This window comes from Apteryx rowi, unplaced genomic scaffold (assembly GCF_003343035.1).
Source record: "Apteryx rowi isolate R43461 unplaced genomic scaffold, aptRow1 scaffold_403, whole genome shotgun sequence".
Classification (NCBI taxonomy): Eukaryota; Metazoa; Chordata; class Aves; order Apterygiformes; family Apterygidae; genus Apteryx; species Apteryx rowi.
In genome coordinates, this window is record NW_020450562.1 from 116,969 (window position 1) to 131,593 (window position 14,625).

A 14,625-nucleotide genomic window follows, 5' to 3' on the forward strand; every position below is an offset into this window, starting at 1 on the left:
TGTCAAATCAATTCGTCTTTGCGGAAAGAAAGATGTCCAGGGAAAGTGTGGTCTCCTCAGGTTCATAACTGAACTTTGATTCTCCTGAGGGATGCAAGCTGAAACAGCTGTTTGGGAGCTGTAAGTATTGCTAGTTACTCACACATCAACCAGCATCAAGTACTCAAGATCAACAGACAATCTTTTGTGTCATCTCCTAGCAAGCTGGTTACGTGTTCTCTAATATTAAGAGTTTCCATAAAAGTAATATGGACTTAATTTATTGTTTGAGATTTTGCTCATTTTTTGTTCCAAGTTAGACATAAGGCATTAACTGTATCAAAATTCAATGATAATTGGTGGTTTTAGACCTACTTTAAATTTTAATTAGTTTAGCTGGACTTCTGCTCCTTGTCATATCTCAGATTAATTACAGGCTAGTGGGATCCTTTTCCATTCAAAACTGCATTCAAATTTTCACTAAACATAGCAAAAATCTAAACAGATTTAAAAATGGATATCTCAAAAACTACTATAAGAAGAATGACAAACATGGAAATTTGATCCTTTCATCATCAGTGATTTGTTATGAATCCCCTTGTGATTCACTACTTGTTATTAAAACAGTCTCAGAAAATGTGAATCCTATAATGCTATATAACATCCATAGCACTTTGTCAATCCAAGGTATCAAAGGAGAGTATGCTTGCTCACTCCTTCTAAAAGTGGCTTGCTCAGGCACTACTAGTAATGTAATTCTGGTGGACTTAGGTTGCACAGATCCACCCAAGATTTTAAGTCCTTGCTACTGAGTCTTGTAACAACTACTGTTATTAGTACACTAAAGCTACATACTTTTGGTTAACTCAAGGCTAACTCAGATACACAGAGCTGCAACCAAATCTCTATATTACAACATTAACATGCTCTCCAAGTGCTGTCAAAACTCCTCATTGCTTCTGCTGGGGCAACAGATCAGTTTCAACAGAGTATCTTCAAAGATAGTGCTTTCTGTAATCCTCTGAAGGCAACAATGTCTTGTTATCAGAGTAATTCAATCATCTAAACCTTACACACTTAGTGGCACACACAAGTTGCCACTGACAAGCTTAGTTTTAGTCTGTTGCACCAAGACCCATTTCTTAGAACTTGTTCCAAGCGGTGGGCAGCCTGGGGAACCTTTTCTACAACAAACAGATATATCTCTAGTGTCATTAAGAATCTTCTCTGGCAATGTACCTGATCATGGCCTCAGCACTTGAAAAGCCAACAGCAAACAGATACGACTCCCTTGCTGATGTTCCCTCACTCTCAATGGCTGAAATTCTGAGGGCATAAAGTCACACTCAGTTTCACTCAGCCATCAGTGAGATGGATGCATGTCTGTCATGGCTAGTAAAATCCAATGAAAAGAGTTAAACCTTTTGTAAAGACATATCGATCACTACTTTGAAACACTTCGCTAAAAATCATATTGATGCTGTAAGTCTAAAACAAACAATTCCTTTACTGTAACTCCTCCATGATCTGCCCTGTAAAAGTGAATCAATTCTAGCTAATAGATGCTATGAATGCTGTGACAAATAACTGCTTACTCATCCCCAAAATGCACTATACATGGTGACCAAAGGTTATCTTCTATTATTCAATAAGTGTAAATTACATCAGCAAAGACAGACATATACTGCTTTCACATAGTAGCATACTGATTGCTCTGTTTCTTCAGTAACCAAGATATTTATGATTTCTCCTGGTTAACCAAAACATAGTTTTAAATACAACCCATTTGTTGGCCTCAAACAAGGAAAGAGTGAGAAGATGCTACTGTGGAGGGGTGGAGAAAAATCTTGAGAATCTGATGCCAGCTTCCCTTCCCTCTCTTGGGAGAAGCTGTGAATGGAACCACATTAATCTTTTATCTTTCACTCCCATTGCTTTCCCTTCTGGCTTGACTTGGAAGCTTTCAATACTAAGAATAAACGTCTCAGTTTTTGTATATCTGAACCCAAACCACAGTGATGTAATTTCAAACTTGAAAAAGATTCAGAAATGCGTTTACATAAAATACTTCTCAGAATAATCATTGGAGTTATTTGGACAGCATATCCTAGCAATCCGATTGTGCCTACCACCACCAACCGGTACCTCACCTCCTTGTATTTTCTGGCTCTACATACTGTTCATCACATGCCCATATATCCCTAGTACACCAGCACAAAAGTATTTAAAATACTGAACTACTGCCACTACCAAGCACCTTTCTCCCACTCTAAAGAAACCTCTTATCCCAACATAACCACCAAACAAAGAAGCTTCCAATTCATGACTGTTTACGAGAACATGATTACAAAAGTCATCACCATCATTTACAATCATATTTTCACCTGTTCATGTGGTGTTCACCTGTGGGTTGTTGGCAATACACTTGATTGCAGTGTGGGAGATTCCAGGTTCACAACCAGCCCTGTTATCTTTGTTCTGTTAAGCAAATATGCCATGCTATCCCCAAACCTATGTGAATTTTATTGCCTCTTACAATATTACCTTGCTTACCAATCTTTTACCTTTTTAAATGCACAAAATACTAATGCAAAACCTGAGAATATATACAATAACCACAACAGTAATATATATATAAAAATAATAATTCAAAAATCTTGAACCAGTGTACCAACATGCTTTTATACTGTGACCTAATGTGCAAGCAGTAGACCACCCCACCACAGGTAAGAAATGAGAAATTTTGAGGGCTACTGAACACTGAATTTTCGCAGCGGAACAATACAAAGTTATTTAGCAGTGTTCAATAGCCTTCAAACTCACTTCTGTCTGTGGGTTAGAGTTGTCCAGGAGAAAAAGACTGTAAAATAAAAACATAGCACAATACAGGCTGGATAAATATTTGTTCAATATTTTTTATCCCTGTTAAGGTTTGCATCATTTTATGCATTTTAAAAAGTATGAACAGATCTAGAGATGTTATACATTATTAATCAAAGAGCATATAAAAAGCATCTATATAAAAACAAATTTTCGCCTGTAAAGATACTACTAATGCCACAGGTGTATATTTGAAAACAAGACAAAAAATGGTGATTCAGGGATAACAAATTCACAGTCTAAACAGTTTAGTATAAATTTTGATATTGCTCAAATGATACATACAATATAGGTTATTTTTAATTCAGTTCTTTTTAAGTTGGTAACCTTCCCATCTCAACAGCTGAATAAGATACGGGATTCATTTTTATGAATGTGAATACTCATGTTTACAGGGCTTTTTAAAAATGTGATTGCCCAGTTAGCATTCAATTATCAAACTCTCAAAAATGAGTATTTGAGTATTCAAGCTGGAAACAAAACAATTTCCATCATAATAATTAGATACTGTTACTATACAAGAAATGACACTATTCTTAGCATAAAAGTTGGCCAGTTTTTCCATTTACGCTTGCACGTTTCAGCCTTCACCCATTCTCTAGCATGGATGTTTCATTGATAGCTGAGGGTAACACTTCAGAAATGAACTAGCTAAACAAACTTCCCAGCAGCACTTGACAGAGCTACACCTATTCTTCCCCATTTCCAAAGCAGTACAGAATTAATTACCAGTTCTATGGATCTATTGTAAGTATAATAGACTAAAGAGCTATCACAGACACATTTATTGTAAAAGCACAATCCCAAGAGTGTCTAGTAGAGGGCCAAAACGATTAACACAAATGCTTTGTCAGATCAAAGATAAAACCTGCACCGCCCAATTGAGGAATGAATTAGAACAGTGGGTTATCTTTCAAATTAACCAGGGCAGTTAGTGAGGAAAATTTCATGAAAGTGTAATTCTTAGCCTTTGTGAATCCACACAGCAGGCATTCTGCCAGCTGACAAGATGATGAAATTTTCATGCTTAAAAAAGCCCTCTTCATTTCCCAATTTAGATTAGCTAGCATTTCTCTCTTTTCATCTATTTGCTCTTCTGAAGCAGAATTAAAAAAAAAAAAGAAAAACAAGATCAATCTTTCAGAGAATAATGCATCTCTGAAAAGAACTAAAATCTTTGCATGTCATTTCTTAGATTACTCAATATATTTACAGTTAGGAGTAAGATTATCAAAACTGATATATCTTAATACTATTAAGAAATTCATAAATGCTGGAGCAATGGTAGATACAATGGTTTCACAAGGAAGATATAAAACACTCAATGTTTAATGGGGAAAAACGATCAGAGAAACAGAAAACTTTACACAAAGGTGAGTAATTTATAAAAACAATGGGATTGTAGCAGGCTTACAAAATTCTATTTACACACTTAGGCGTGCATCTTTTTAAAGCAAGAAAGTAAATCATCATTACATTTATTTATCTATCAGCTTCACATGCCAAAAATGGCAAGTAGGTTTTATACTTTATTTAGATTTTATCACAGTTTTCCCCGCCATAAATTTACATGGCTATATATAAAAGCATTTCAATAGATTAAAGGAAACAACATGCAATGGTCTTACACACTTAAAGCCTGATTCAAAGCTTACTGAAAAAAGTAAACCTATTCATTTCAGTGAGCTGAGGATCAGGCCAAAAGGCTCTTGATAAAGCTATAGGCAAAAATAAAAGGTATATCACTATTAAAAAAAAAAAAATCATTTTCACAGTTCTGTTTTTGTATTATCTGCTATTTGACCAATGTACAAATAACAGTAATATCTAAAAATAAATAAAATCAGAATAAATGGAGTGACATAAACTTAAATGATTTATTTGCCTATTTTAAATCAATACTTTTGTGTCCTTTAGATGCAACCACTACAATGGCAGACTGCTAAACAAAAACCTCAAAGTTTCACAAAGGTTTTGCTCAGACAACTCTTCTGCACACTATTTCTGGGTATGATGTTATAGCTTATGGGATTATATATGTTAGTGCAAACACTCATTTGATGAATTTCGACTCTAGCTGTTATACAACCACTACAAGGACGTGATGAAAGGAATAAACTAAAACTCCCAGCACCTGCTTTTCTAAGAGCTAACAGGACAAAAAGTTTTCTCACCCAACTCAGTGGAAAGTCCTTTTTCTAAATGAAAATTATTGTCCCATTTGGAAGTTACTTCTGACAACAAAAATAATCTCACATTTCCAGAGCCTGAATGTATTCCAAAGTCAAAAAGTAATTTTAAACCTTATTATTTTAACTAACCAAGTTAAAACTTAATTCTCAGTACTAAAAACATAACCAAGTTAATAATGCTTTCACTTACAAGGACACATAAATTCCTTTTGAAGGACACATTATTATCCTATGTACCATATAATAAGATATTTAATAGATTTTAATACAATGTAAACCAAACTATAATGTTCAATATTGAAATATTTCATAGTTTGATTCACAGCTTGGCGTTATAAAAAATGGAGAAGACAGTAAAATATTACACAGCTTTTCACCCTTATCTGTAATAATAATTTTTCCTGTCCTCAAATGTATCTTCCTTCATTCACCAAGTTTACTATTGCACATCTGATGCTCATAATGTTTTCTAGCTCTTTGTAGGCCAAAAATTACTTAGCGCTTGGCATTGTGTAGTATCATAATGTACATCCATAAAATCTAGAAAAGTTAATCAGAAGCAACTTTCACACGGAAGTAATCTGTGTAAGTATACTACCTTGGCATATAATATACACATTACACTACACAATGTAATAGCATAGTAAAATCATTTGACTGATAATTTTGCAGCCAGATGCACTCTGAAACAGAGTAACATAAGATCTTGCATTTTGGTCACTTCACTTGTACAAGCCATCTACCTTCAACTTCAACGCAAAGGAAAAATATCCTGTCTTGTAAAACACCGTCTGAATTTAAATAGTCTAGGCTAAAGTTTTGTGCTCCTTCTGAAGCAAAGGTCTTCAAAAGATGTATTTATAGATTCAGAAGCTACCACATCCCCAAAAAAGAGCTTAGAAAACACTTACCTACAGTAGCAATAGAAGTTAATATAGAAGAAAAAACACAAAATGCACATTTAATATTAAACTATAATTAAACTTACTAGGACAAATTATTAGCACTGTAGCTCTCTGCAAAATATACCTTTTAATACTTAAGAAAACGAACTATGAATTAAGCACGCCATTCATTTACAGGCCAAATTTTCAAAAACAATTTAGATTTTTGGTGTATACCCAAGACTTTGATTCAAAGGTTCTGACCACCCAATACTACCACTTCCTTCAAAACTGATGTCTGATGGCCTGAGAGCTGTGAAAACAGGCCCTACATTACACAGCACCCCTTGGAAAACGCTATTCATATTGCAGAATATTTTCTGAATACTTACATTATAATATTTTCTTAGGTATCGTCTAATATCCAACAGTAATTTGTTGTTCATTTGAACCACATAGTTGAAAGGAGGCTCCTCACATTCACTCTTACTGCACCTTTGCAAGCTGGGTTCAATAAACCGCCCCTGAAAACAGAAGTTTAGAAACAGTTCATCATGTCAGCAGATGATGGCACCTAAGTCATCACAGCCATTTGTGTATGAAGTACCTACATAGACATAGGACACAATTTTTAAAAAGAATAGTATTTTTTTTTAATTACATCTCTAAAACTTGGACCTTCTTTCCTCCCATCACAGTTGGTCACACATCCATAAGGACCTCTCTAATACAACATACAGTTTTTCCATTCTCTTCTTATTGAAAGGTCTTTTGGGGAACATACCTCTTCATCGACCGCAAAATAGATCATTCCACAAGTGATGCTGAATAAAAGATTAATCTATGGACAAGTCACCCCCCTGCCAAACAACACAACACTGGTTTATCGTTTTATCAAGGACACAAAAGTTTTGTCCAAGCTGACTGATCAGAACACTGAAATCAACCTTAAAGGTATCAATTAAGAAATTACCAACAGGGCTACAAATATAAACCTCATTAAACCAGAATGAAGTGATAATATTTTATTTTCCCCAAATGCAAAGAATAGCTCTTAAAAGTTCTCATTGACCCAAAACCTTCAGAATGCCTGAAATTAAAACTTCAGTTTCTAGAAGTAATGTGTGAACAGCTAAAATCAAGGTGATAGAATTCTCATTAAAGTAACATCCTGATGGGTTGGATAGTCATAAAAATTTTACAAAACTTTCTTTCTAGTTAAGGCTTAACATCTAAGCTTTTCTGATCCGTCTTGGCTTAACTCCCCCCCCCCCCCNAAAAAAAAAAAAAAAGTTTGACATCCAATTCTTTACAGCTAGCCCATCTGCAATTTGTCAAGCCTCCATGCAATTAACTATCTTATTTACAGCTGTAATGAACAAAAGTCAAGGATTTACAAAGTATTGCTCGATTTGCGTCTGTCTTTTCCTCTTACTTGCTTCCAAAGACTGCTTTATTTTGATTCGAAAAAAATGTGAAACATCTGCTGTTTGTCCAAATTAACTTAAAATAATTACTTTTAATTTAGATAAAAGATTTATTTGCTTTCATTTTCAAGGTTTTCACTACTCTGAAGCTTGCTAATTTGCCAATGACTAATACATGCATAACATCGCTGTAGAGTTAAATACTTGGCCCTATTTCAAGTTGTGATCCAAGGTCAGAGATACATTTTTTGGCAGAACTTCTCAACAAGAATGTAACCTTATGACTTTTTATGTTCAATATACAAAGACAGAAGGAAAGATAATGCAGAAAAACCTTCCGTCAAGAATGGAAGTGGGATGTAAGAAGATAAACACAAATTTTAAAAACACTCCATTCCAATTAATATGATTTAGGATAAGAAATTGCCATTGCTGTAAGAAGGTTTCATTAAACAGAGAACTGCAAGTTACTAAGGTGTTAAGATAAGGATTCCTTAAAAGTTACAGTAACAATCATTCATGAATGCGGGCAAACAGATTAATGAAGCAAGATAATCTCACATGTTCTCCTAGACTACAATGTTCCCAGCTGAAATACAAAAATGGGATAAACATTTCAGCACTGTCCTATCAGCAAATTTCTGTTCCTAAGTTATAAATAACAGGACTCCAACAATATGGTATCTTCTCCTGCATCATATGAATCTCATCTGAAAAGCTCTTTTTTCTGCACGTATTTTCCTCCTCACGAATGAGCAGAAATGAGACAAAAAAAGAAACTAACCGAACCATCAAAGACATTGTCATAAATATTTTCTGTTCCGCATTTGGGGCAGCAAAACTTGAATCTCTCACAATCCCTATATTTCTCCTCATCAGTGAGCTGAGCTGGGCCACCAAGCAAGGCATCATTCTCCTCATCTTTTTGGTAATGGTGATGGACTCTGAATTGGGAGGGATCCAGTCCTATTAATAAGGAATAAAAATTTCAAATACTAAGAGGTCAACCATACAAGTAGGCTTACTTTTTACAGGCTTGGTAAAGCAGATGCAAAAGTTACAAAATGTAAATTCAGAAGCTAAAAAAATCTATTCTTACAAAAAAACCCCTTTATAATACATAAAGACATTTTACAATTTTTAACCACTAATGAAAGTTCATGAAACATGAAGAAATTGTCTGCTTATCTTCTTATGCAAGATTGCTTTATAAATAAAACAAGCACATTGCATTATCATGGGACTATGCAACAGAACATTTTGTTTCTGAGGAAACCCACTCCTAATGGATGGCTTTATTGTTATTTTCTTCTTAAGTTTCATTGAAAATATTTCAATAAAAATGTGCATCGTTATTAAGAAACAGTCTTTAAATCAAAATGGCACCATTAAAACCGAAAACAGAGAATAAAAACCCCATTAAAGAAACGCGGGTGCACTACTATTACCAACTCCTTCAAGTCCACACACAACTGCCAACTCTGATTTCAATGCAGTGGTCGATTTCATTTTGGCTCAGTGGTTAACAGCATGTAGGTTTCAATCTAATGCACTGGTTAAAATTCAGCAGCAGCAGCATTTAGAACGACAGCGCTGGAGACAAACTGCTTTATTTTTCAGTGCCAGAACTCAAGAATTTAAACAAATAAATATACAAAAGCGATTCTAAAAATACTGATTCGACCGCAAATGAATAAATAAGCAAGCAAGCAAGCAAGCCCCAAGTTCACTGCCCTAGGAACAAGACTGCCAAAGTAAACTTAAGAAAAATTCACATTTTTGGTCATTCTTTGTCATGCTCAATCTTTTAAAAGTCCATTTATTCCATCTATAATTTTAAAAATCTGGAAAAACAGCACATTCCAGAAAAAAATATAATCTAACGAGCATATACAGGAAAATGTTTAGGAAACCATGGCTTACATTACTATTAATATGAAAAAGATCAAAGGAAACACTGAGAAATTTTTTTTAACATAAGCTAATTAAGCCAAGCAAAAGATTACCATGTATTACCCTACATCATGTGTAAACTTCAATAACAAATGTAACAACACTATAGAAAAAATTAGAAAAAATTACAAATAGGAAATGAAGTTAGATTTTAAAACGCTTCTTAACCTTACCATACAGTACTGAAAGACCTAAAGAAAATCTCTGGGAAAAAATATTCAGTTTATCTATTTAAATATTATCACACTTACAAATCAATTGTGTTATACAGGTAGATAAAGACTATCTTTACAGAAAAGGTTTGATATTTGTGATTTTATTATCACTATTCTAAACTACAAGCATAAAATAAAACAAATTCAAGGAAGAGAAAGAAAGAATTCCATTGCCAAAAAAGTTCAACTGGTCCTTGATAAAAAAGGATTTTCACTAAAAATGTAATCGTTCTTTCCAATTTTAATTTTATCAAAAGAAAGATGTCAATGCATAAGGGTCACATTTCATCTCAAAGAGATTCTTAAACTTTTAATACAGTTTTACTCTATTCTTTAAAAAGAAGAGCAAGCAAAGCAAAAAACATTCCTAATAGCACACTGTACACTCTAATACATATAGTGCCTTAAAAGAGACTCGGGGGGGGGGGGKGTTGGAGGGGGAAAAAATGGTTGGTAATATATTTGCTCTTTTAAAAAAGAAAAAATATATTCTGCAACAAATATACAGTAGATAAAAGTTTTAGCAAGGGGACTTGAGTGTTGTTAAATATTAAGATTTTGCAAATGGGAAAGACCAAAAATCAACTGAAATATGCAGTAGGTTGGATCTAAGACACTAATGGTAAACACAAATATTCTCACTTTGGTGTGAATTCAGAAGTGGAATGAAAAAAGATCATTGCAACTTTATGATACAGATCCTATCAAATATTCAGTCAGAAATCTATCTTGTTTTCCAAAAGATAGTAGAGCAAAATATTTCACTAAACAAAATATAAAGGAGTTATGTTTTGTCTTTCAGTCAACTGTAGCTTCCCACTATCCAGTCAAAAACGGTGAGAGCAAATAAGCACATGGACATTTGGCAATAATTTAACAGAGCAAAATATTTCTTTGTTAGTAGAATCTAAACCACACTTATTTCAGAACTTTCTTAGCTATTCTGGCTGGAGAAAACAACTTGAAAAATATTGTGATGATTCAAGTGTACACCTAACTTCTGGTATGCAAACAGCCCCAGTGAATTCAAAGGGACTACAACTTAGGCTTTTAAAGCACATGCCTACCTTCATTATCTGGTGGAATTGGGACCTATTTTAGCTATTATGTCCTTTCAGGGACAGTTAGTTGGTTCAATTAATCCATTTCAGTACACCAACTTGTATCCTCTTGCAACAGGTCATGCTGGTCATACTACCCTATTTGATAAACAAAACAGGGAATATCTAATGGATGGAAATAAAAATATGTTTTTTGCAATTTTTTAAAAATGAAGAGAAAGAGACTTTAAGCAATTAACCTCTTTGAACTCTTATTTTTTACATGACATTGAGAAAAATCAAAGGGACTTTGACTTACTAGAACATAAAACACTTCTGGGACTATTAGTAAATTATCTGCACACAGGCAGGCTTTCGGGCCTCACAAAAATTGCCAAGTTGCATGCATGACAAAGAAAAAAAGTATAACAATTAAAAAAGCATGCAGATCAAGTTGGCACAATAGAAGTAAATAATACAAGAAAGTTCCAGAAGTTGTTCCTGATTATTGTAATATAATTAAGACATTTATTAACTAGCAAGCAAGAATGTCATTTAAGAAGCTGAAAAAAGGTAAAATATATTTTTCTAGTCAGAGTATTTTCAAATTAAAATTTCTGCAGATCGTTTTTTTCAGAATGCCCACTCTCTGCTACTCCTGCACTCTCTCAAGATGATAAAGTGAGTGGTGAAGAGAAAGCAAAGCCTCACGGAGCTTCAGCTTTCAAGGAAACGCGTGGGAAAGTGCTCTCAGATTTACTTACTTCCACAGACTCTTTAACTAAGCCTGCGTTTTGTTTCTGGCTCTTGCCCTCTACGTGCAGGCTGGGCTGAAGGCAGGCTCTCCTCGAAGGTACGCGAGCTGACAAGTTTCTCTGCCTCCCCCCCGGCTCACGGGAGACGTGGCGAGCCAAGGGAAAGAGTGGCTGGTGCTGCCACCTCGAGGTGAAGGCTGCGCGCTGCTGCTGAAACCCGCAGCGACGCAAGGAGAAACCCACGGCAAGGTCCAGCGCCGCACAGCCCCTAACTGGCTGCTCGAGTCCCACCGTCCACGTCCCCAAATCACGAACCGCGAATTTTATCCAGAGCTATAAAACTAACGACAAAGGCATTTCCATCTTAAAAACGTGCGCTTCTATTTTCTCCTCAACTTTGCCTGAAACAGATCCCGCTGTATTTCAAAGCGAGGTCACTTTCTGCAGGGGAGTCTTAAAAGGGCTTCTTACGCACGGCTGGGACGTGGGACCAATTTAACACTGGTGTGGTGAATTAAGTAAGCAAATAGTCGATCAGTCAGGTCACTACACTGACACAAATGTAGGGTCAACTTCCAACAAACATTTCCATGTGTAGGCAAGACTGGCTCCAGACAACAGTATTTTATTTTATTTAGAAATATCAGCAATAAAGAAAAAAAGCTTTATACGAAGAGGACAACTTGCTCTCTAAAAAAGCCAGTCTCTAAACCTGTCATTAAAGCCAAACCTGCACTGCTAACAAACTCTGATTGCAAGCCCCACTGCAGGGGTTGCACTTCCCCTTGCAGCCGAGATCCCTTCTCTGTGGAGCGTCCGCAGAGATGTACCTGCAGGCTCTAATCTCCTCAAGCTTCTCATCCAGTCGTGCAACTCAAGACACTGGGGAATATCTGCTCAGCAAGGCACACACTAACACAGCTTAGCAAGGCCCAGTTTCTAAATAGGCCTAGAGCACCCCCCCCCCCCCCCCAAACCCAACTAGATGACAAACACCAAAATTCATACACTTTGGAGTTTATCGCTGTACTGTCACGGACTTTCACCCTTTCTTTAATCTTCAGTTTCGTCACTCTGTCCTCACTTCACTGTGTAATGTGAGAGAATTAATAAAAAAAACCAAAGGAACCTTATGTAATTCTCACATGCCATGAGGAGACCACAACTATTCCAGTTACTCTAAGAGGAGTTAGGCTGAGTAGCTGCTAAATATTAAAGGCACCAATTAAAAGACTCTCTAAGAAAAAAAAAAGTTTAAAAAAAAAGTAGTACCTTTAAGGTGATGGGGTATTTCCTTACTAAAGGCATTGACAGACACTGGCAGGAAGGAGGGACTAGGACTGGGCAGTACTCATAATGACACAGCTGATCAGGAACCAGGACTAACCAGGACTAACTCCCGAACATTAGAAAACCTTCCTAAGAAATGCCTAAATGTCAAACAATTTACAGAGCACCTAGAGGCACATCTGTCTGTAAAGCCCTAGTACCTCTCTTTCAGAAGACCATGACACAGTCTAGGAGAAAACTCCTTTTCTGCAGCCAGTATCTTCTGTAATTTATAGAAAAAGATGTTATATGGTAAAAACTACAAAAATCCCATGGTTAAATGACCCCACCTCCATGATGGTTGAGTATTTTTGAGAATACAGAAAAAATGGGGGGGAGGGGGGGAGATGCAAAGGGAGTGGTATTTATATACCAACAAAAAAAAACTTACTTCAAAATATTAAGACAAGTGTTTTGCAAATACAGTTCTTTTTGTTTAAAAAAATACAGGTAGTTTCAGGATGAAGTAAGCAAGGCCTCCAAACATATAAGATGATAAGGTTTATTGACTGCACATCTTCATATCAGAAACCTTGACAAGCCTCATCTTGTCAATCCTTTTCTTCCCCCCTCAAGAACTTCAAGACAAAAGAGAATGAATGAAAAATTATGCCTGTGAGGTTCTCATTTTCAGGAACAATGAATTTTCAACTCTCAAAGGCCAGGCAGACTTCCTACAAAGTCCAAAGACAAAAGACAATTTTCAGCTTGATTCCGTGGTGAATAAATGTGATATTTAGAGTTCTCTGCAATTTTTAGGTGCAGTTATTTGCTTTTGTTCTTGAGTGTCTAAAATAGATTAGTTAAAATAATTTGCTTTGAGCATGGACAAGGAAAAAAAAAAAAACACTTTTGCTTATTTTAATATAAGCCAGGCTTTGCTAAGCAGAGCTCAATTTTATCTGCTTGGACTAGTGAGGTGACATGTTAATGAAACATTCACCTAATAAAGAGATTCTGTTAAATATGAAACTTATATGTTTCCTTCTACAACCATTCTCCCTATACAGACTTACACTCCACATAACAAAATAAATCTGATCAGACAGAAGAGGATGCTCTCAATGAGGAAGCAACCAAGCCTGATTCCATCAATACGATACTTCTGATATCCTTCAGAACAGAAGCTTTCTTCTTCAAAATGGAAGATGTCCTCTTTTTAAGAAGACAGGAAAAACAACACGGATTTGGCTGTGTTACATGATGAAAATACTAAACAAAAAAGTCGAACGTAACAACAGAGAATGGTTTTCCTGTTAGCTTGTTTTACAGCAATGAGCTCAGACATCTTGTATGCTGAAAGCTATTTCAATTCCTTTGAGAAAAACGTATTTGACTACCTCCCCAATATTGTTTAAAAAAAAAAAAGTTATAAAATAACTTAACTTGCAACAATTCATGTACAACTCTGATTAAATGTAGAAGAATAAAATTTTAAATATAACGGAAGTTTTGAAAAAGACCTGACTACTAGCAAACTTGATTTAAACATTCGCAAGAAAACAAAGGTGGAGAAGGAAGTAACATTTTCATAGCACGGCAAGGTCAAACTGAACGTACTTCAGATCTCAGACTGTAACAGATACATACAGGTTTTCAGACCAACAATTGTATACTAATAATAAACTCTCAGCTGCATAATGCTATTAGAGACCAAAAAGGAAATTTTCATCTTGAATGCACTACAGGGCAAAAAGCAGCACAGGCATTCACAAACAGTGAATGCTACCAAGCAGCATACAGCTCTTAAGATCCGGGCACTTAATTTAGATGCCTAAAGGGAGTTAGTCTTTTCTGAGAATCAGACCTGTTGTGAATGAGGAACAACTCTGAATTCTATAGCTGAACTCTACAAAACAAAATCTTTGCAAGAAATCAATTAGCTTCAGAAATCTTAAGTCTTTTACCTAAAGAAACTACAAGTTTACCTCTATTTTAAACTGCTTCCTCTAAACCAAGAGTACTTGACTT

At 35.5% G+C, this 14,625-nt stretch overlaps 1 protein-coding gene across 3 annotated transcripts in view; it reads right to left on the bottom strand.

The window, feature by feature from the left end:
* The window catches only part of POLA1 (DNA polymerase alpha 1, catalytic subunit), a 214,074-nt gene that overhangs the window by 108,372 nt on the left and 91,077 nt on the right, over nt 1–14,625 (bottom strand). For all 3 annotated transcript variants that reach the window (XM_026075443.1, XM_026075441.1, XM_026075444.1), the window contains exons 32-33: nt 8,147–8,328; nt 6,328–6,459 (exon numbers count right to left, since the gene is read on the bottom strand). In XM_026075443.1, coding sequence (XP_025931228.1) covers nt 6,328–6,459; nt 8,147–8,328 — 314 coding nt within the window. The remainder of the gene's footprint in view (nt 1–6,327; nt 6,460–8,146; nt 8,329–14,625) is intronic.